The 20,552-nt window shown below is 38.3% G+C and overlaps 1 protein-coding gene across 13 annotated transcripts in view; it reads left to right on the forward strand.

Moving 5' to 3' along the window:
* The window catches only part of EHBP1 (EH domain binding protein 1), a 228,162-nt gene that overhangs the window by 94,520 nt on the left and 113,090 nt on the right, over window positions 1-20,552 (forward strand). For 12 of the 13 annotated variants that reach the window (XR_012041725.1, XM_072857323.1, XM_072857324.1 and 9 more), the window contains 3 exons: window positions 3,508-3,630; window positions 12,879-13,131; window positions 19,538-19,718. Coding sequence is in view for 12 of the 13 variants with exons in the window: in XM_072857323.1 (XP_072713424.1) it covers window positions 3,508-3,630; window positions 12,879-13,131; window positions 19,538-19,718 (557 nt within the window). In the remaining variant the exon portion in view is untranslated. The remainder of the gene's footprint in view (window positions 1-3,507; window positions 3,631-12,878; window positions 13,132-19,537; window positions 19,719-20,552) is intronic. The other variant, XM_072857331.1, reaches the window with a different exon arrangement.

The following is a 20,552-nucleotide window of genomic DNA, read 5'->3' on the forward strand; positions in this document are numbered from 1 at the left end:
GTTGATAGTTGCCTCCTGCTCCATCTGCACAGGAGCACAGTGACTGTCCTGGGGCACCACATGGACTCAGCAACGTGCCCGTGTGGTGCCTATTGCAGGAGTCTGAATCACAGTATATTTCAAGAGCAGGCTTTTGGAGAGCAATATGTGTAACCCTTTCTTGCCATTTGCAAAACAATACCTCCCATGTAAACTTCTGATACCTTTAATCTTCTTTGTCAGTAGCACCAAGCTGCTTAAAAAAAAAAAAAAAAAGAAAAAAGAGCAAGAAAGAAGAATGAAAAAAGCCCCAGTGATTTATATGACATACTTGTAGAACAAGCTAATATACATTTGTAGATAATGAGATTTATAAAAGATAATATAGGACATAAATCTCCAACCTACTGTTTCCACACTCCAAAATATGACATAAACCATTTAATATTGTAATGAGAAACATTGTAGTGAATACAGGTGTTTAGGTTGGCAGATAGGACGAGGTGATTCAGACCACATCAAAGAATTCCCTCTTTTTAAGGCTCTGAACTTAATTTGTTATTTTCTGACAATAAAAACTGAATTATAATTTGGATTTTTTTCACATGCTGGCATAATAAATTGTAAATCATGTCAGCATCTCAGCCTGTTTTAAACTAGTAATTTGTTTGTACTAGTGTTTTATAAGGTCAACTCTGTTTTATTTGAGTACAGTAAGGTATTTTCCATTGTGTATCTTGAGTCTTAAAAATTCCCAGAAGATAGTATTATATTGTTCAGATCTCTAAGGTGTATATATGATTTTATACTGAGAAAGTTAAGAGTTTTGGGGTAGTTTTGGTGTTATTTTTTAGGACAATAATCTTGTTTGTTGGAGCTAAAAATAAGGAAGTGAGAATGGTGAAATTAACTCTGTGTAGATAGATATAAATGTAATCCCATCTAAGTAGATTTTTGCTTTAAGGTCAAGAACAGTTAACAGGTGCGGTTAAGAGGAATTCTGCTGTGGCTTTGTCATTGTCAGCATAGATTTTGTGCAATAGATACTGGCAGAATAGGTAATTTCACTTGGTACTTTGCAGATTGGCGTATCTTCACAAAGCAGTTTAAATTTGGAAAAGAAGTTTTTAACCATATGACTGCAATATTTTCAGGTTCTGGACTCTGCTTTTGGTTTCAGGTTCTTTATGCTGTTTGTGAAGGCGTGAAATTAAGAGTTGTATCAGTGTGTCAACTGGTGAAGGTGTTGCCCTGTGAAAAAGCATGAGTCCTCCCTGCTAGGAAGTTCTGGGTGACTGTGGGCACCAACATGAGTTGGGACAGTCATGATACTACTCAATTTTCACCTCAGTCCGATACCTTGCTCCTTGTAACTAGTTCATAGAATGGAGATTACTGATGAGAGTCAGTGACAAACGTTTGCTTTCCCAAACAAAAGCCATATGAGAAAAAGTCAAGTTCAAAACAGCAGTGAACTAAAAGCGTTATGAAGAAGTAACTTCTTGTGTACACAAGAAATCAAAATTTAAAGGAAATCCAAGAATGATTGGCATGAGAAGTGTGGAGTAAAGGCATCTACGTAGCTTTAACTTCACTGGTGACACCAGAAGACATCATCCATTTATTTCATTGGGAAAAGACAGGAGATGAAAAAATCTGTCAGAGGGGCAATGATATTCAACAAGCAGGATCATTTCTCCTGCCAGTTTGTCAGCTGGAAGGACGAGGAAGGCTGTCCCCTCTCCACAGAAACCTATGCTTGAGGTCTTTCAGAGATGCCCCAGGCTCAATCCCCATTACTACAGAAACTGCATTTGTCAGATGCTGTGGATAGGACTGCTTTAGCGGGGGATCAGAGGGGAATTTTTCCCCTTGGGGCAGAAGCCACTAAGACCTAATCAGGTTTTGTTTCTTTCTTTCCTTCCAGAATTATGGAGGCATCAATGTCTTGGCTAGAATTAAACATTAATACATTTTAAAAATTATTAGTTCATGGCAATTCAGAACTCTCCACTATGGATAGAAGGTGAAATAAGATTTTACCAAACAGTAAGGTGTTACTTGCATAGCATTACAGTGGCGAATTCAACCAATATATACGTTCAGTATGCATTCTCATAGCACAATACTGATCATATCTTTTAGAACTGTTAGATAAATTCAACTTGTCCTAGGTCAGAATTTAATGGTGACTGATTGTAATTCTTAAATAATCAGAGTGTGTGTGTATAAGTAAACAAACTATATAAAATGCATCTGTATGTATTAGTTTCCTGTAGCCTTAAGGGTTTAGAAGGGAGGTAAATTGTTCTGGGGCTGTTTTGTTTTGATTGACAATGGTTTAAAATTCAGGTTTTCTTCATGAGCAAGAAAAGTCTTTAAATTATATCTAGTACATCTAAGTTTTGAAGTGATGTGCATACACATCCTCATAAAACTAATTACTGTTGCTGACACCAGGAATCTGGCATGGTTTTGTTTATGTCTGTTAACTGGGTTTCGTGTTAAATTATCACTGAAGCACCTACACAGGTGCTTTGCTGTAGGTATATCATTGTAAAGACTCACTCTAAATGTATTTTTTAAATTAACTCTAAGTGTCTTCTCTTTTACCCTCTCTCCCTCACTCTCTCTTTCTAGTAACAGCGTTCGTTCCACTTCTGTTTCATTAAATGCCCTTGCCTTACGTTTGTCTTGACTGGCTTCTATTTACAGAAATTGTAAACCAGTTGAATGCTCTGAGCAGCTTAGATGAAGATCAAGATGACTGCATAAAGCGAGCAAATATGCCTTCAGCTAAATCAGCCAGTTCCTCTGAAGGTCTATGAGCTTTCCTCCTTTCTTTCTGTTTCTGATTGTCTGTATTTACTGTGACCTGTTACCTTTTGACTCCTGCTTGTATTCAGCTGTCAGTTTTATCTCTGTGCTTCCACCCAGCATGACTCTCAGTAATTTGTAGTGCATCCAACAGGTAACAACACGATAGAGAAAGAGCCTATGTCCTCTACAGCTCCGTTGTCATCTGATAATGAACAAGAAAGAAAAAAAAATTACAAAAAAAAAAAAAACACCCCAGACCCCAATCCTAAACATTAGTTGTGCAGTCAATAATACTTGACCTCTCTAACTTGACAAAATGTCCCCTCTCTGATTTTATGTGCATGTTACATCCAAAACTTAAAATTTCCTGCCAATAGTTAACATATATGTGAACAACCAAAAATAAATTGCTGTATTTAGCTTGTTAGATGTTGTGCAACATTTATTTAATGAAGATAATAGAAGGCTTTCTGAGTAATAATTTCTGTTACGTAACATTCTGATCAGTGAAGAGAAGTTTCATTCATTTCACTTTTTTTTTCCTCCTTTGTTGGTGTACTACTGAAGTGCATTAGCTTAGTTGTGCAGTTTGTCCCATACCCTGGTGCAGTGTTTCGAGGGACTGTTGATACGGGGTGTTTTTTGAACTTGATGTGTTAGATGAACAGTTTGTGTCTACATTAAAACAATATTCCAACTTGTTTCTAGAGCTTATCAATAAGCTTAATTTTCTGGATGAAGAGGAACAAGACCTGGCCAACTCTAGTACGAACCCTTTTGGTGATCCTGACACAGTAGAATTAAATCCATTTGGAGACCCTGATGTAGAAGGTAATAGATTAGTATTACATAATTCCTTGTTAATTGCAAATGCTTAATGAAACATGATTTTTTTTTTTTGTAGGGCTACAAATGAAAAATGTTATTTTGATTAAATACAATTATTGCATGCAGTACTGAGGTAGCAATAGCAGTGATCCAGTTGCCACTGGAAAATGGATTTATCCTTTGAGCCACATCCTTATGTGTATTTGCCACTGGGGGCTACCAGCTAAGAGTCGAACCAGAGACTTTTAGACCTATCAGGTGTATTACTAGTACTCGCCCCATGTTATGAATGAGCAATACATACTATCAAGTGCCTCTGTTCCACATGGATGCTGGTTTATATCTGAACGTCCTTCACTGCAGTCTTCACTGCATCACAGCTGTTCTTGGTTAGCACTAATCTTCATTATTATAATTTAATTCTATCTCTTTCATTCTTCTTTTTTTGCTTCCTTAGTTAAGCCTTCTGGCATCGTGCCTTGCGCCACGTGGTATGTGTTAATCCCCTTTCCAGACCGACATGCCCATTCTTGTTCTGTTCAAGTGAGAAGTACAACCCCTGTAAGTGTTTAATCTGATAAGACTTCGGCCATAAGGCCAGAAAGGAGCACCAAGACAGCAGGCATCTCTGCTGTCCTCAACTCCGTGTCCAGATATGCAGGCTTCCATCTGCTGCCATCAAAAAAAAAGGGTGTATGACTTAGTTTGCAGCTGCTCGAAATGCCAATCCATAGTTAATTCCCAAGTTTGAAGCTGTACTCAGCCCTTCCTGTTCAAAGCTCCCAAGACTTTTCTTCCCACAGAAAATACCAAGGAGCATTTGCCACCTTTGACCAAAGCCCAGAAGCCACTCTGTAATGGTGGTGGAAAAGAACCACACTGAGCAGGGGCAGTCATAGGATTTCTAATGCCAGGTCTAATGAGGATGCATTTCTGAGCTGCAGTTTCCACGTATGATTACTCTCTTTCTCTGCACAAGCTGAATGTTTAATCACAACGTGGCTTTTCTGCCTTCTGAGTCCACGGAGGCCAATGTGGATGGTGATCTAAGTCCTGTCATACTTTGGCTGTGATATAGTCTCACAAGTTGTATTTCTCAAACAGGGACATTGCACTATCTTCTGTATTTGGCCACTGAAGCCATAAAGCCACTATCCCAGGCCCCTTCTCCCTCCTATAAAGTTGTCAGGTGTTTCCAGAGCTGCAGAAGTGAGTTGTTTCAGCCTTGTAGATACCAATATATATGGATTAGGTTCTGGTGTCTGGATCTTTGGCTTTGTTTCCTGTCTGTTCCTCGGCTGTGAATTCACTTAAGATCATGGAAGAAGGCAGAATAACCAGGCATATAAAACACGTATTCTCATCCATCTAGTTGTCCATACACAACTTGCTCTAAAAGTCTCAGCCTGTATTCCTTTCTTCCTTCTCTGCTCTAGAAAGAAGAGCTCCCTTCTCTCTGGAGAGAGCTGTACAAGTCCCATCCTATGTAAACTGCTGTTTTCCAAACCCAGCTTTTCTTTCCTTTTCAGAGAGAACCTGCACTGGCAGAAAGCAGCAGGCCTTCTGACCACAAAATAATAAGGACTAAGAATCTGTTCCTTCTCATCTCAAGGACAGGGAGTTATAAACTGGTGGTGTTTCTTAGTGCTGGAGTAGCTTGACACCTCATGTCAAGTTCTCTATGAGCAGCCTCCATCCAAGGCTCCAGCCTGCTTGTGTTCCCAAAAGACTCCTAATATATGTGGGGCACATTTTTTCAGTTGATTCTGGTCCCTTTGGTGGCATCTAACTTTTACTGCCACCTTCAGTCACAGTCACGGACGCTTCTCTGTTCCTCTGGGTCTGTTCTGTGTACTTGGACAGTCTCAGGGCTCAGACTGATGGGTGCCCAAAGAAGTCCCATCCATATGGCTGTGGGCAGCAATGCTGAATAGTTGGGTGTGTGTGTATCAAATATTCCTCCCACACATTGTCGCCATCATCCAGCAGTCAATGTACAGCAACATGACAGTGACATGACAGTGATTTTGATAAACAGGGTGTCACTAGATTCTTCCTACTGTGTCATAAGGTGGTTTTTTTATTTGCGGGGGATGGAGCTTCTGTCAGGTTCACGTGACAGGAGTATGTCTTTCTGGAGCACTGAACCAAGTGGAAGAACTGAGACATTTCAGGCTGTCAGACAAAGAGTGGGACATCTGGTGTGGCATTTTTAAAGGTTTTATTTTATTATTAGTGGCTCCCCAGGAATTCTTCTAGTCACCTCAGACACCTCTAAGAAGTGCTGGCTCTTCTGCTCCAGAGGTGTCTTCTCCCTAAAATGGACACTGGTTGTGTTCATCTTCCCTTGCTTGGCCTTCTTGACATGCATCTTTCCTTCGGTCCTCTTCCTTCACAGATAGTTGAGGAGGAAAAGGAGGTGCTGAGACAAATTAGTTAAGACAGTTCTGGTCTTCAGCAACAGCAGGAATCTGCTGTGTATGTCTGTGGCTAATGGGATCTCTACATGCGGTACACCTAGACCTTACAATTTTTGGGAGATATCCCTTTCAGTTGGACTACATTTTGAAGCTACACAATATTGAGGCTTGTCTTACCCTGTCACTACCGCAGAAGGCTTCCATGTTTGTTTCCCATTTGGCCGCAGGTATATTCCGTGATGGTTTAGGACATTTATTCTACTCTGAGACCTCAGTGGAACTTTCATTGTTGCCATCTGTTTTTAGGAAGCTCTTTGAGACTATGCCGACTTGTTTGCTTTTGCATCCTTAAGTGCGTATTACCTTTTTGGTGACAACCCCAGGAGCTTGGGAGCATGACAGAGGTTCAGGAGTTTTAAGGCAGACTTTCTTCCTACAGGCTTAAAGACTCACATTACCTGTTTTACTTGTCTTGTGATCTGCTTAAATCAAGAGATTAACCTTTTATGTGTGCAGGGATGAAGTATTTTTCTATTTGCTACATGTTAGTCTGCTTTATCTTTTTATCTGGACAAGGCAAAATCTTTAACTTAGACTTTGTGAAAGTTCAGAGTCTTTCCATAGAATTTGTTACTTAATTTCCCCAAGATGTGCAGAGCAGCCATCTGGAGCCTCCTTTCCTGAGTACTTTGCCATCAGATGCTAGGAGGCGCAATGTGCCATTTAGGAGAGATATTCCAGGAATATTCCTATCAAGCCGGTAACCTGTGTGCTTAGTGAGAGAGTGCTTAGAGCCACCTAGGATATGAATATGTATGTACTGACAGTCCTTCAAAGAGAAAGGAGGATTACTTGCCCGTAGATACTTGTTTCCTAGACAGATATTTCTTGTGCCTGTTCACAAACCAGCTACTTTCCCTCTATCTTCCTAATCCCATAATCACCTAACCCTGGGAATGCGGGGTGGAGAGAAACTAAATGCGTGAGTGCTCCCAGCATCCATGTGCACGCACACTGTGGGTGCGGTGCATGGCAGAGGGTCATCAGCAAGCTGTCTCTGGATGCTGCTGTGGTTTAAAAAGTCCTTAGTGTAAATTATCTTATACGCATAGTGGAGTGAATGTGCATATGAACAACTCACGTCAAAAAAATCTTCAGCTGTGTTTCTTGGTTGACATGTCAAATTGAGGCTTATTCCCTCTGTATCTAGTAGGTCAGCTAGACATTAGAAACCTGGAAAATCAAAAATAATCTCTTTGAACAGTATATCTTTACAGCTTTAAATTAGACAATATGTAGATGATCATATAAGGATTGCCTTTTGGATTGTCTTTTAGTCACGTTACAACGGAACTCTAAAATAAGTTAATTTTTCTGCAAAATATTTTACTTGGGGAAGTCAACATATACAACAAATGCAAATAGAAAACAACAACACACTTTCAGTGCTCCAGATATTTTTTTAATTAGGTGGGGAATGCAAATTTTGACGTTAGATATGAACAATACAAGTTTCCTGCAACACACCTGAGACATGAGGGTAACTATTTGCTGGCACTGCTGCCTCCTTTCATTTAAAACAGCATTTACTTTACCAATGTGTTTCTTTACCTTGTGCGTAGAATTCTGAGCTCCCTGCAGCATATGTTACACTGCAAATGAAAACAGTGCTACAGTGCGGTATCAAACCCCAGAATCCTTCTAGTGTAGTCCTAAGGAGAGCAGTATGAGAACCAATATAGAGGAAAATGATTACTCTGTCCCTTCTCCTTATATTTCTTAACGAAATGTAATGTATTGCTGGTGTGAGTATTAATAAAAGTAATAGAAAATCATCAGTGGTTTATAGGGATGCGAGTCATTATGCTTTCTAGAAGTACTGGGAAGTTACATTTTTATTCTGTGCTGTTTGTTATGCTCCTCACATCACCATTGTGACTCTGTGCCTGCCAGTAATGCAGTAAATGGCATAACTAAGTATCTTTCACATGTGGCTTGTTCTTTCATCCTCTGCCAAGGGGAAAGTGGTATGTGTAATGTTTTGGGGGGGGTTTGTTTGGCTTTAAGGGATGTGTCACAATATGTTTGTGTTACAAAAGGCAAGTGGGTTGAAGGGCAGGGTGATTTTTGGAGATCCTCTGGGAACTAGAAGGCTGATTGTGCGGATAGGCAGTGCCAGAGTGATTACTATCACGAGCAGTCTTTCACAGTGGAGTTACGGCAAGTAATGTTTCCAGAATCTGGCACAAGAGCAGCTGGTGCTTTTGCTGTAGTAATACTTCTACCTCTCCTCTTGTCACTCCTACCCCTGTGGCTATATTACTTAACCATGCAAAATTATTGTGTGTTTGACCCTTGAAGAGCCAAACTGCAAGTGTCTTTTTTTTTTTTTTTTCCTAATGTTGGTGTAGAGAACTGCAATTTAAAAAATTAGTTCCAGTAGAGACCGAACTCCTGTGTTTTCAGATGAGATTAATGATTAGGGGGAAGCAGGGGAATCTGTGTTGACTCCTTAGTGTAAAATCAGCTTGAAGAGGGAAATAAGCCCCTTTTAAGCTGTTGTATGTTCAGCCCCCCAAAAATGCACTTCCCAACACCATTAGGTCCTTTAGAAAATATGAGTGTCTTTGTTACAGAGAAGGTAACAGTGGCTGCCGCTGTAAGAGCAGTGTTGTTGAGTTGCTATCCTAGCAATTCAATTTGTTATGGAGAGGCTCACAAAATGATGGCCAACACTTGACATAAAAGCTAGTCCTAAAGGGTTTCAGAGACCCCATGGGAGATAGCCTGGTTGGGTTCAGGTGGGGACCCTCGTGGGGACCCTCCCTCCTGTGGGGACATTGAAGGAAGCAGAGGGAAAAAAAAAATAGTATCCTGGATGACAGGAGGAGAGAGAATGAGCAGCCATGTTAAGTAGGTTCTCATTCAGCCCCTACAAAATTCTGCCTATAAAAGTTTATTGGAAATTATACTTTTAGAAGCTCTTTTAATTTTAGCCTGTGTGTAGGATTCTGTGAAACCTTTTAATAATAAGCCAGAGGTCTCTGAGCGCTCATCTGCAGTGCTCTGCATCTAAGGCCAAGCCTGTAGTTACTGCTGAGCCAATGAACAAGAGAAAGAATTTTATCCTAGTTAGGGTTACAGCACTTGATCCATAGTGTTGAAATAGAAAGAATTGCAAAAATCGTTTGCATTGCCCCTTAAAATTTATCAGATTTAAACAAGCATTTAACTTGTCATTTCCAGGAGACACTCAAAAGCAAATTAAAAATAAAAGCTTACAGTATAGTTTTAAGAGGTTATTTCCCTGAATGTTTTTAACTTCAGGAAATATTACTAACATTTCTTGTAGTAATATTTGTTTGAATACTGCTTGTGAGTTATCAGCAAGTTTTGCTCAGATATGGTAGGGTGTATTTATCAACAGATTCATGTGCAGGTGCAGTGATCCATCATATGGAGTTGCAGAAGTAGGTATTTGTAGTTGTGCACTCTCTTGATAAAATATTTTAAGATTTGAGCAGTTTAAAGTAGCAAAAATTTTGGTTAAAACATCATCAATAAGCTGCACAATTTGAACAAGACATACATCAGTCATTTTTCTGCATTTCATTAGGTAACTTCTGCTTTTTATATGAAACTATCTTTTGAGGGCAGATCTCAAATGCATTTCTACTTGGCCTAGTTCATCAAATCATTAAATGTGTGGGTAACATTTGAGTAGTGTTCTGACTAACATGAGCTTCAAGTCATGCATATCTATGCAGTAAAGGTGGGATTTGGCTCACCTGATTTTAGACATTATCAGTTTGAACACACACCTGTAAGCTTTGCCTGTAAAGAGGTCTAGCTCAGCTGCAGATATCCACACTGAAGACATCTCAGGGCAAGCAGGATGAAACATTTGCTTGCCGTGACCACCTGCACTGGACACTAGAGTGATGTAAGTTAGCCCACGTAGAACCTCTTTTCCAGTTTTAGCTTAAAATAAATGAAAAAACACATTTAAAATGTTGGGCTGTGCTCTGATCTATTTCATCTATCATACTGTCAAAGGATTCTTGCTTGATTTGATCATATTTGTGTTTTTAAGAATTTCTGCCTTGAATGATTTCTTTTTCCTTGTCAGTTAAACAGTAGACCTTCAATATTATTTTATTATGGCTTTCTCTGAAACATCCTTGTTATAAGGATGCGGGCTTATGAACAAATCCCCACACATAAACTAGGGTGTGAGCTTAGTACGCATCACCTACAGTGCAGTAACTACCCTTTCTCCCAGGGTAAGTGCCCAGTAGTTTATCCCCTTTTATTAAGGGATAAGCATGTTATATTTACTCAGGGGTAGGAGTGAACACATACACTACAGCTGACATGCTGCAAATACACACCCTGATTTATCCTGCAGTAGTTCATCTGTATGTCCATCTCCTAACACAGCTGAAATGTTGCTTTATGACATTCAGGTGAGGCTTAACCAGTTTAAACAGTAACAGAACCTCTTTTTTACATTTAGCTAAGGCTATTATTGCAAACCTGATTGATTGGGTTTTTTACCGTTAGTCACAAGGATTTTGATTAATTCTTTTTAGAACACATTTTGATAGTGTGAAGACTGACCATTAAGCATAATAAAAATTTCTTGTGATCTCACTTTACCTTTGTCTCATTCCATTTCAATGCAGTGTCTGGTTTACACTTCTTCTCAGTCTCCTTTTTTGCTCCAGTTTTTGACTTGAAACAGTGTTAGTGGCATTCTGAAATTGAAGTTAAATATAAGAACTTATGATATACATGAGAGATGTGTACTGTATACATTGCTTCTTTAATGCTAAGTTGGACCTGGTTGCTGAGGGAACAAGAAACTGCAAATCTCACCCGGAATTAAAGGAATTTTTAAAAGTAATTTTCTGAATAATCACCATAGGGAAATCCCACAGGCACAAGCACTGTGTGTGTAGTTGTAAGTGTGGCTACCAGTTAAAACCTGCAGTATTGTCTGGCAAAGTACAATTTTATTTTGTTTCATCCAGCTGAACTCCCCCTCAATCTCAGATGAGTGATTTATCTCCTGAGGGTCCACATTGGGCTTAAGTATGATTTTGATTAATTTAGTCTGTTATTCCAGCCAAACCCATTTGATTTCTACTTTTTGACCACAGAGAAATGATCCATCACTTCAGAAACAGACCCTTAGAAACAGTGTAGAAGACAATATGATAACATAGTCGTTGAGGTTCAAATGTGAAGAACAAAGAGGAGGAGCACTAGAGATGTGAAGTGGTTCTTAAAATGAAATCTTTCCAGTCCTTGGTAGGTTTCAATTGTTCTGAGAAGGACTAAAGCCTTTCCTGCTCCAAGCCTTTGCCCTGGTCTAGTGACTGATGACTACTCCAATGCATGGATAGGTGAAGCTGCTACCTGCATCTGGGGACCCTGTTCCTATCCAACTAGGAGTGGCTCTTGTTCGAACTGTAGATTTGAACTGTAGTCAGTCACACTATGTGGGGTAGGGCTTTCTATCACCTTGGGCTGCGTTAATAGCTGGAGACAGGGTGAACTGGAAGTTTACTGGCAGAGTAGAGAACACTTACATTTTCTAGCAATTCACCAGGATTAGCAACTTCAGTACATCATCCATCCAAAACCAAGTAACAACAGTGCTGTTTCTTTCACTGCCTCTTCCCTCTGTTAGTTGTGTGACTAGTGATTTTTCTCTTCCTGAATATTTGTTTAGTGACAAACACACTTGGAACGCTATCTTTTTATTTGTTAGAGCCTTGCTACAAGTAACTTTTAGAGTTTTTCTTTTAAAGCTAAAACGTATGCTTTGTTCAATTTAGTAACCATGCATCTGAAAAAGAAACACTTGTCATTAAGAATAATGTGGGAGTGGTTATTGAAAATTAGGTTTTATTGACACTACATTGAACTTCCTATTTGCATAGATTTTGAAAGTACATCAAATCCAATATTGAACAGAATATCAAATTCTGATAATTTGATGCTGCAGGAAGAGTAAGATTAGCATTACTAAGTGACTTTGTAAAAAACATTGTATTGCTTTATGGGGATTTGTATTATTCAATATCCAGCAGCCATTCACTTTTGTGTAATGTTCTTTCTGTTACTCTAAAGAACTGCATGCAGCTCCAGGTTGCTAATAACTTTTTGTTGTACAGCCCAAATAATAGATGAGTAATTTGATTATCTGTCTCTTTAGAGTTCATTTAAATTCATTTTTACTGTGAGACTATGTATTGTTACGAGGAGCAGTTAGCAGTGAAAATATGTATGTTTTGAAATGCAATTACTGGTCATACCTGATAACTGCTTTTTAGTTCAGTCATTTTAAGAAATGAAAAGACCACCTACTTACTATCACCATTTTTAATATCCAGTAAAAGTAATTTTATTATAAAATACAGGTTATATTTTTTCTTTATTAAAAACTCAAATAATTAAGAACATTTTGTTAGGATACAAATTGGCTAATAGCTTGGGAAAATGTTTTAAATCTGTTGCGACACCATTTATATGACAATAAGAAAACTAATAACTAATTAGGTTGAAAGAGCTTTAGTAAGTGAGAAAATGAAACCTATTCAGTATACTCTAGATGAAATGACCTTTTGAAAGACCTATTTTTGAATAAACAAGGTTACTCTGTAAATAAACAAAGTGTGAAAATTCATCTAAGTCTAGGACTTTATGTTTTGAGAGTTAAGAAGCAGACCTTTTCGTAAGCCTTCAAAATATAAAGATCTGATAAAATGGTTTCAAATTTTTTCTGTGTTAAATCTGTTTAATGATTTTTTTATTATTTGGTAGAACCGGACACTGAAATAGCTTCATCTTCAAAGCCAGAAGAAAGTTTCTATGCTGACAATTACAATCCCTTCAAGGATGAAGATGCCCCAGAGTACTTGAACCCATTTGATGAGCCAGATCCTGAGCCTGAAACTTTTGTAACTGTAAGAGATTCTCCTCCACAGCCTGCAAAAAGGAAAAATGTCAGACCAGTGGATATGAGCAAATACCTCTATGCAGATACCTCTAAAGCTGAAGAGGAGGAGCTAGATGAGTAAGTATGATTCTTCATCTTTCAGCAGCTTTGGAAGCATTAGTGGGATCCCTGGCTTAATCTTGAGGTGTATTGGGTTCAACCATGGTTATCCTTAGGACAGACTGATCCTTAGGCAGCTCAGCAGCAAGAAATACCATACCCCCAAGTCATGCTATTCAGCTGAACGGGATCAGTTAGGAAACTTTTCTTTGCCTCACTGATAGCAAATTACTTGATAGAGAACCAGTCTGTGTACCTTTTTGGCACTCTATGCTCTGAACAATTGCGAATGAGCCAAAAATTAAGGAGCAGCAGAGCTTGGTCCTTTGCGTCCTTTTTGCCATTATTTTTACTACATAGAATAATAATTTTTGTTAATGATAATGGAGAGTTTGTTTTATACTGGTGCAGTATGAAAAAGGAAGAGCATTTTGCAGTCTGCATAGCACATTTTTGAGAGTCTCCTAAGACTGAATCTCTATATGGGAAAGATAACACCATATGGACTTTCTTAGGTTGTTTCTTTTATCATAAACACACATACAACTTTTATAAACTCACACTGACTGCCTTGTTTTATAGTGTAGAAACCTAACAAGGAGTGAGAGCTTTTTGTAATAGCTGTGCAGCTTGGGAGGTTTGAAGGTACTCCGTGTTTGTGGTCATTGGTCACCAACCACACCACTCATGAGACAGTTTATGGTGATTACATGCAAGCAATTTTACAGACGACAACTGTAATTAACATTTAGTTTTACATTATTTAATGAGATTTATCATGGCATGACATTTGCATTGCTTTCATATTTAATATTAATACAGGTGTCATATCATTATCTTTACATTTCTCTGCTTATAGCTGTGTTCTAGGAAATTGAAGAATTCCCATGCACTCTAATAGAAATGTATAAAGGACCCTGCAGGGTTTTTTTCTTTTAAAGCCCTGTGGCCATGGATTTGTTGTTGTTGTTGGTTGTTCTGTGAAAGAAAAAAGAAAGGACATTGGGGAATGCTGTCTCTGCCAGCTCCATTCATCAGGGCACTGTCTGAACAAACAGCACTGGCTGCTGTGTCTTCAGAGCACAGTGTGATCACAGTGTTGACGGTCGCACGAGGCATCCCTGATCGTTCACTGGTCACCAGAATCTGCAGGGAGAAAAAATATGTATATTTTACACCCAAAAAGATATGGGTATAGAGGACAGCAAAGACTGAGGAAGAAGAGCAAAAGCTACATGGATGGGCAAGTGAAGAATTTTCTCTGTTTTGTATTTAACTCACCCTAAGCAATCTGTGCCAAATGGGCTTGCAGCAGTGTTGTAACAGGCAGCCTTGTTTTTTTGGTGTGCTGGACTGTAGATTTCTCTAGCCCTTTGTTTACAACACCTTCTTATTTTAATGATCCCATTTGCTTTATTCCCCCCCCCCCCCCCCCAAGTATAAAAATAAACTCCCCATAGGTGGATTCTACTTGGAACATAAATCTGATCTGTGTTTTCATTGTAAAAGCAATGTCCCATAGAAAGATGGAAGGATAAGGAGTCAAAAAGCACTGTAAAATAGTTTTTTATATCTTTTACGTAAGTTTTTTATGTCCTGACCCCCAAAGTAGCTTCCTCTCCACATTTTCTCCCAGGTTACAGGAGCGCCTTGTCATTGAAAAAGACATGGAGACCATTTGTTAAATGTATTGGGTAGAAGTATGGCAAGGAGAACCTTTGAATCTTTGTACTGAAATGCTCTGGAGGAGTAAGTGTAATAATAAAAGTGCAGTCTAGGAACACAGGACCTGTGATACTAACTCACACCTACAAGCACTATTATGCCTTACCTCATGTCATTAATTTTCACATTTTTCAGTAGAAAGTTTCTGCGAAGGTATGGTATGGTGAGCACCAAAGGAAAGATTTTCATAGGCAGTGCCAATTGGTAGTTTTTGTGTGCCCTAAATCATGAGGGTTTATGTCTAGATGTGTATTGTTTCTTATCTAATGTGAATATTGATGCTTTTGTTATCTACGTAAGTGGCTAATCTTCTTCCAAATCCTATTAAAGTCTAGGCTTCAGTGTCAGTTTGTGGCAGAGAGTTCCACAAAAAAACAAGGTCTTATATGAAATGTTTCCTTTTATTGATTGTAAATAAGTTACCTTTCCAATCCTATACACTATCTCTTCTGTTGGCTTATCAAAACAACAATTAGTAGTATTGGATTTATGTGCTGTAAACAGTTGCTGTGTTGTGTATCTCTAGCATGTTCACCATTACTTGTCACTTGTCTGAGTTAAATGGTGCTAACTTTTCCAATCTCTCTTCATACAGAAGGCTCTTCATTTCTCTAATAATTTTCACCGCACGTCTCTGCACCCTGTTATTTCTTCTGCTATGTATCTATTTTAAGATGCGTTGACTTGGCCTGAGCAGTGTATTCAAGACAAGGCTGAACAACTGAGTCATATCACGGCATTAGAAAACTTTGTGTATTGTTTTCAACCTCTCTCCTAACATCTTGTCTTTTGGTTTTTGTTTTGTTTTGGGTAGTTTTTAATCATTTTTTACTACCGCTGGTCTAGTGCTTTCCCCAGGAGTGGTTTTTAACCTGGTAGATGGAAGGCATGAGAAATAGAAGGGTCCTGAAAGACATTTACTGTCACTCAGGAAATACAATGTGTTTTTATCCCTGCATCTTAAACATTTCATTGGAGTTCGCTTAATGCAGCACTTGGCATTTTCCTCTTGTATTTGGTGTGAAATGTGATGATGTGTCGTGGGAACATGGACACATCAGTTACTATCAGGACCCGTGTCCCACTCTACTCTGGCAGATCCCTAGTTCTGATTCTGGACTCAGAGCTTACACAAAGTGCCCCAAGAACTGAACTCTGACTCCAGTTTTGTAACAGACTCTTGTTGTAATTTTGCAAAAGGTACTTATCCTCACTGTGCCTCTGTGAAGGATTTACCTTGGGTAATTGGCATAACTGAAACAGATTTCACTAATGGTTGTGAAGATAACATAAGATTTCACAACACACATAAGCAAAGCATAGTCACAAGCATAACCATAATGAGGCGTTGCATGGTACAGAGGGACTTAGATGATCCAGTACATATATTCTGCTGTAAAACTGTGCTCTCAAAACATACCTCCTCTGGCTAAATTCTCATACCTATCTAGAAATAAGGAACACATTTTCCTTTTGTCAGCTTGGGCATTTGAATGTTAGTGTAAAATTCTGCTTTTGCCTTTTTGAATTTTATACATTAAGATCAAAATGGTAGGTGGCTACCTGTTAATAAAGGACAGCACGCTTTGCTAAGTTAAGTATTTGAAAATAGCATAGCTCACAACTGTTTAAAGTATAATGCTTTCAGCCTTAGTGCTTCTGATTGGTAATATTGCCTGATCTTTTAACCCTACCACGCTGACAGCTTTGTTTTTCCTCCTCAATAAAATGTTGATTTTTGCGGTTAACCAGTAACACTGATCAAAATAATTTCTAAATTGGTCAGAATAAAACTTGCTTTCAGATATTATTTGGTTCTGTAGCTTCTTATCTTGTTAATCATTGCATGGCTTAGAATAATGCTGTGTAATTGGAAAGACTATTGAGTTGCCATCTATTGAAGCTGTCTGTTGCACAAGAAGCCACAAGCTACCACGCTGCCAGTGACAGCTTAGTGCCAGGTAGTTTGTCAGGTTTGGTTTTTTTAATTTTGTGGTGGACAGTCTAGTATCTCTTCAGGCAAATCATATTGTGTGGATCAATTAAATAAATTCACAGAAGCAAAAAGTATGGGAGCTGACCTCAGAGAAAAGTGCTTTAATATTTTTCAGCTAAGGCTTTTTTCAGCCAGACTTTTCCCATGCTTAGTTTCTTGTATAGCCATGTGGAAGCTGTTGGACCAAACTCTGCTACATATATCAGACGCCCATGACTTCAAAATTTATAGCCTCTTCGGGCAAGAACTGTTTTGGGTTTTTTTTCCTGTATTAAACTTAAGTTTTCAAAAATCTTTCTCAATATTTGTAAGACAAATTAAAAGCGATGCAGAGGGGAAGGTGGAACGTAGAGTGTGTGTGTATGTGTGTGTGTGTTCTGCCAATACTGTGACCAAAATGTGAGAGTTTAGTCTGGCTTTCAAGCAAGTTCTTCTCTAGGAAAAAAAGGCAGCCACTTGTCTCCTTATAGCACTTCCTTCTGATGTGTGCAGTAGGGTAACAATTCTTCAAGATTACACATGCAGTGCAGACAATTCTGGAGCATAAAAATTCAACAGGTGGTTCTTCCAAACTTTTTTACTCTCATTGATAAGGTGGTGGGTTTTTTTTCCTCTCACCTAATTCACTTTAACACCTTATGAATGCACTTTTCAAATTCCAAGTACACAGAGGTAAACTACTTTCCTGCCAAACATGCTGTGTCTGGCTGTTCAGAAGGCTAACTTGTTGAACTAAAGAAAACCTTGTGCTCTCCTGTAGAATGCATTGTTCTTCAGCCTTTATGTCTTTTATCTTCATTTTCACCTCCCTTTGAACTTTCTGGTGTCTGAAGACAGCTGGGCTGTCAGCTAAATTAGAGCTACTGACAGCTAGGTGCATTCTCCACTCCAACCTGAATACCCTGCTTTTTCTACTGCCTCCCATGGAAAACACCCATCCGTTTCTATTTAACTCATTATTTTGATGTTGCCTTTAGTTTTGATTGCACTGATAGCTTTGCACTTGATGGGCAGCAAAGTGGGAACACCTGAAAGTTGCCTTCAGTTAGCAGATGAGTTACTTTTAGTGTCTTTCCTTTCACTTCAGTATCTGGATTTAGATCTCTTTCTCTATAACAAGCCATGGCAGATTCTCAGAAAGGTCTGGAGGTTTTTATGCCCGGTCTTCACTTATGTGCTTCAGTGAACTTTGCCTTTCAGAAGTAGACTTATTTTCTGTGATGTGGATTATCAACTGCTTGCTTTTTCTCAATGAAAAGAGGATGACAGTAAACTGCATTAAAATAAATTGTAAAATCAGTCCATGAGACTGAAAGACATATTTTCATACTAAAAGTACACAAAACTGAGAGAAATTTGGTGTGGTGTGAAAGGAAACTGGATGAATAGTTGACTTTTCGCTTGTGCCCAAATTTTGCTGTTGTAGTTGTTTGAGAACAGCATGTACTAGCTCATGACTCTTATCCTGAGAGGAAATTTGTAAGTGGATCTAGCTAGGTAGGCTCTTGTCTAATGCTGTATGCATTCTTGTTTCCATCTAGAGTTGAATTCAAGGGACTGAGGTTATTTGTCGTGATTAGTTATGCTCTATATAACAGTATGCAGATAGATCTTGGGGAATTGTAGTGACTTATCTCAAACTATGTTTATGTAACTATATGATAAATATATCTTGCAGGGGAAGTGTGGACTAGAAAGGAATTAACGTGTCAGTTTTGTAATTAACCGTCCTGTTTTGGATTGCAAAATATGAAAAATGAAGATTATGAATAAAATAACCTAGTGCAAAGAAGGTTCCTTAGCAGGACACAAAATTGCTGTCTCTTCTAAGTGTGTAGTAGAAGCCATTATTTGACATATTATTGATTGATATTTGATGTATCAAACTAATAGATAAAATTTGGAAATGCTGTGGAAGTATTTACTTAAGGTGGAACAAATGCAGAGTTGCAACGTGAATGCCAGAGTTAAGAAGAATAATTCTTTGGACTGCATACACTTGGTGGAAGATGTTTACTGTGTTTCTTAAACAAGGTTTAGTTATAAAAAGCATTTTCAAAATAGATGGATGATGGCTACTGGTATCTGTAGAGAGGTATACTCAAGTCAGCTGTGGTTTTCTTACACTATTCTCTTATCCAAAGAATGTTGTTGAAATGGTGTAGTGCCTGTATGCTGCAGAGTTTAAAATACACTCGATGTGGACTGTGTACCTACGGAAGCCAAAATTTTCAGACTTGGACAGCCAAGAGTGAGGCCTGTAAGGCCATTGAAGCACGCATGTAAAAGTGACCTGATTCTTGACTCTGTTCTAATGAAGCATTATTAATTCTGTTCATTAGAATATTAAACAGCCAGCAACTTCACTCAAATTTGTTGGTATTGAGCTTGTCTGTAAATCAGATCACTCTTTGATAGATAACTAAGTATAATTGAAGAGTTAGCTTTATGCAATTGCTAAAACTTCTGTCATTTACCGGACTTTATAAAATTTATGGAAATTCTGGCCAAATGCAGTTTTAACTGTTGTAACTCACTTTTCAATTGTATGAAAAAGTAGTATCTAAAAGTGTATAAAGGCAAAATATATTCTTACGTGGGATAATAAAAGCATTTTAGTCATTGGCTTCTCTGAACAGGTCATATTTTCAGTTTTAATTCCAAGGAGATAGCAAAGAAATATGTTTCTCTTCTTTTAATTAGATCAAATCCATTTTATGAACCAAAATCAAGCCCTGTTTTAATTAAAGTTGCTCCGCTGCAAGAACCAGAAAAGAAGATGAAAAGAAAGGCTCCTGAGCCACCAAACCTCTTGCCAGAGACAGGCATGAGTGAGAACATGTCAGCTATTCCTGCATCGAGGGAGCTTTCTTCTTCTCCTAAGGTAGGTTTTTCATACCAAAATTTCGTCTTTGTTATTAAGAGTACCTTTATGTGTATTGTAGACACATTTATTTCTGCAGGCCATCTTAAAAGCTTTGCTTATACGTAATAAGGTGTTGGCTCATCTCTGTTCACTTGCTGGTTCATAGGGAGAGAGCAGTAGTAGGAGCATGTATTTTTTTCTTTAAGGATTTAACGACAACGGTAACAGCAACTGCAGTTTCAAAGAAAAGAGTCTTCTAGTAACAAATTTTAGAATTACAGAATCATTTAGGTTGGAAAAGACCTTTAAGATCAAGTCCAACTGTAATTGAATAAATTGTCCAACTCTGAGAATACTGATTTTAGGTTTTAATTCTTACTCTAATAGAGTCACTTTCATTTGCAATTCCACATTTCTTGTTACAAGTCAATTCAGTGTTACAGGACAGATGAATATGCCGTCGAGAAGGGAGAAAATCATGTTTAGCAATACTTTGTCTTGATCTATTGTAATGCTGCTAAGCCTTGCCACTGTTGAAGAGTCCATCTCCACATTTCTGTCATAAATCTAGGTTTTAAGAGCTTAGTACTGGATACTGTTTATTTGTATTGGGATTTATGTATGTCTAATTCCATAGGTATGTTGAAGTAACTTTAAAAAAAAGACAGTCTACTTTAAATCAGATTAGCTGTTTATTAGGAGCGTCCAGACTAAGCATACTTATATATCCACGTACATCTGTGTTCGTCAAGGGAAAATGAGGTAACTTCTGTTGAAGAGGGCAATGTGCAGCGTAGATATTTTATGATTAAAACAGCTAACTTCTGTTGGTGTGCATTTCAGCTCCAGTGT

The sequence above is a fragment of the Ciconia boyciana genome, chromosome 3 (assembly GCF_034638445.1).
Source record: "Ciconia boyciana chromosome 3, ASM3463844v1, whole genome shotgun sequence".
In the NCBI taxonomy this organism is placed as follows: Eukaryota; Metazoa; Chordata; class Aves; order Ciconiiformes; family Ciconiidae; genus Ciconia; species Ciconia boyciana.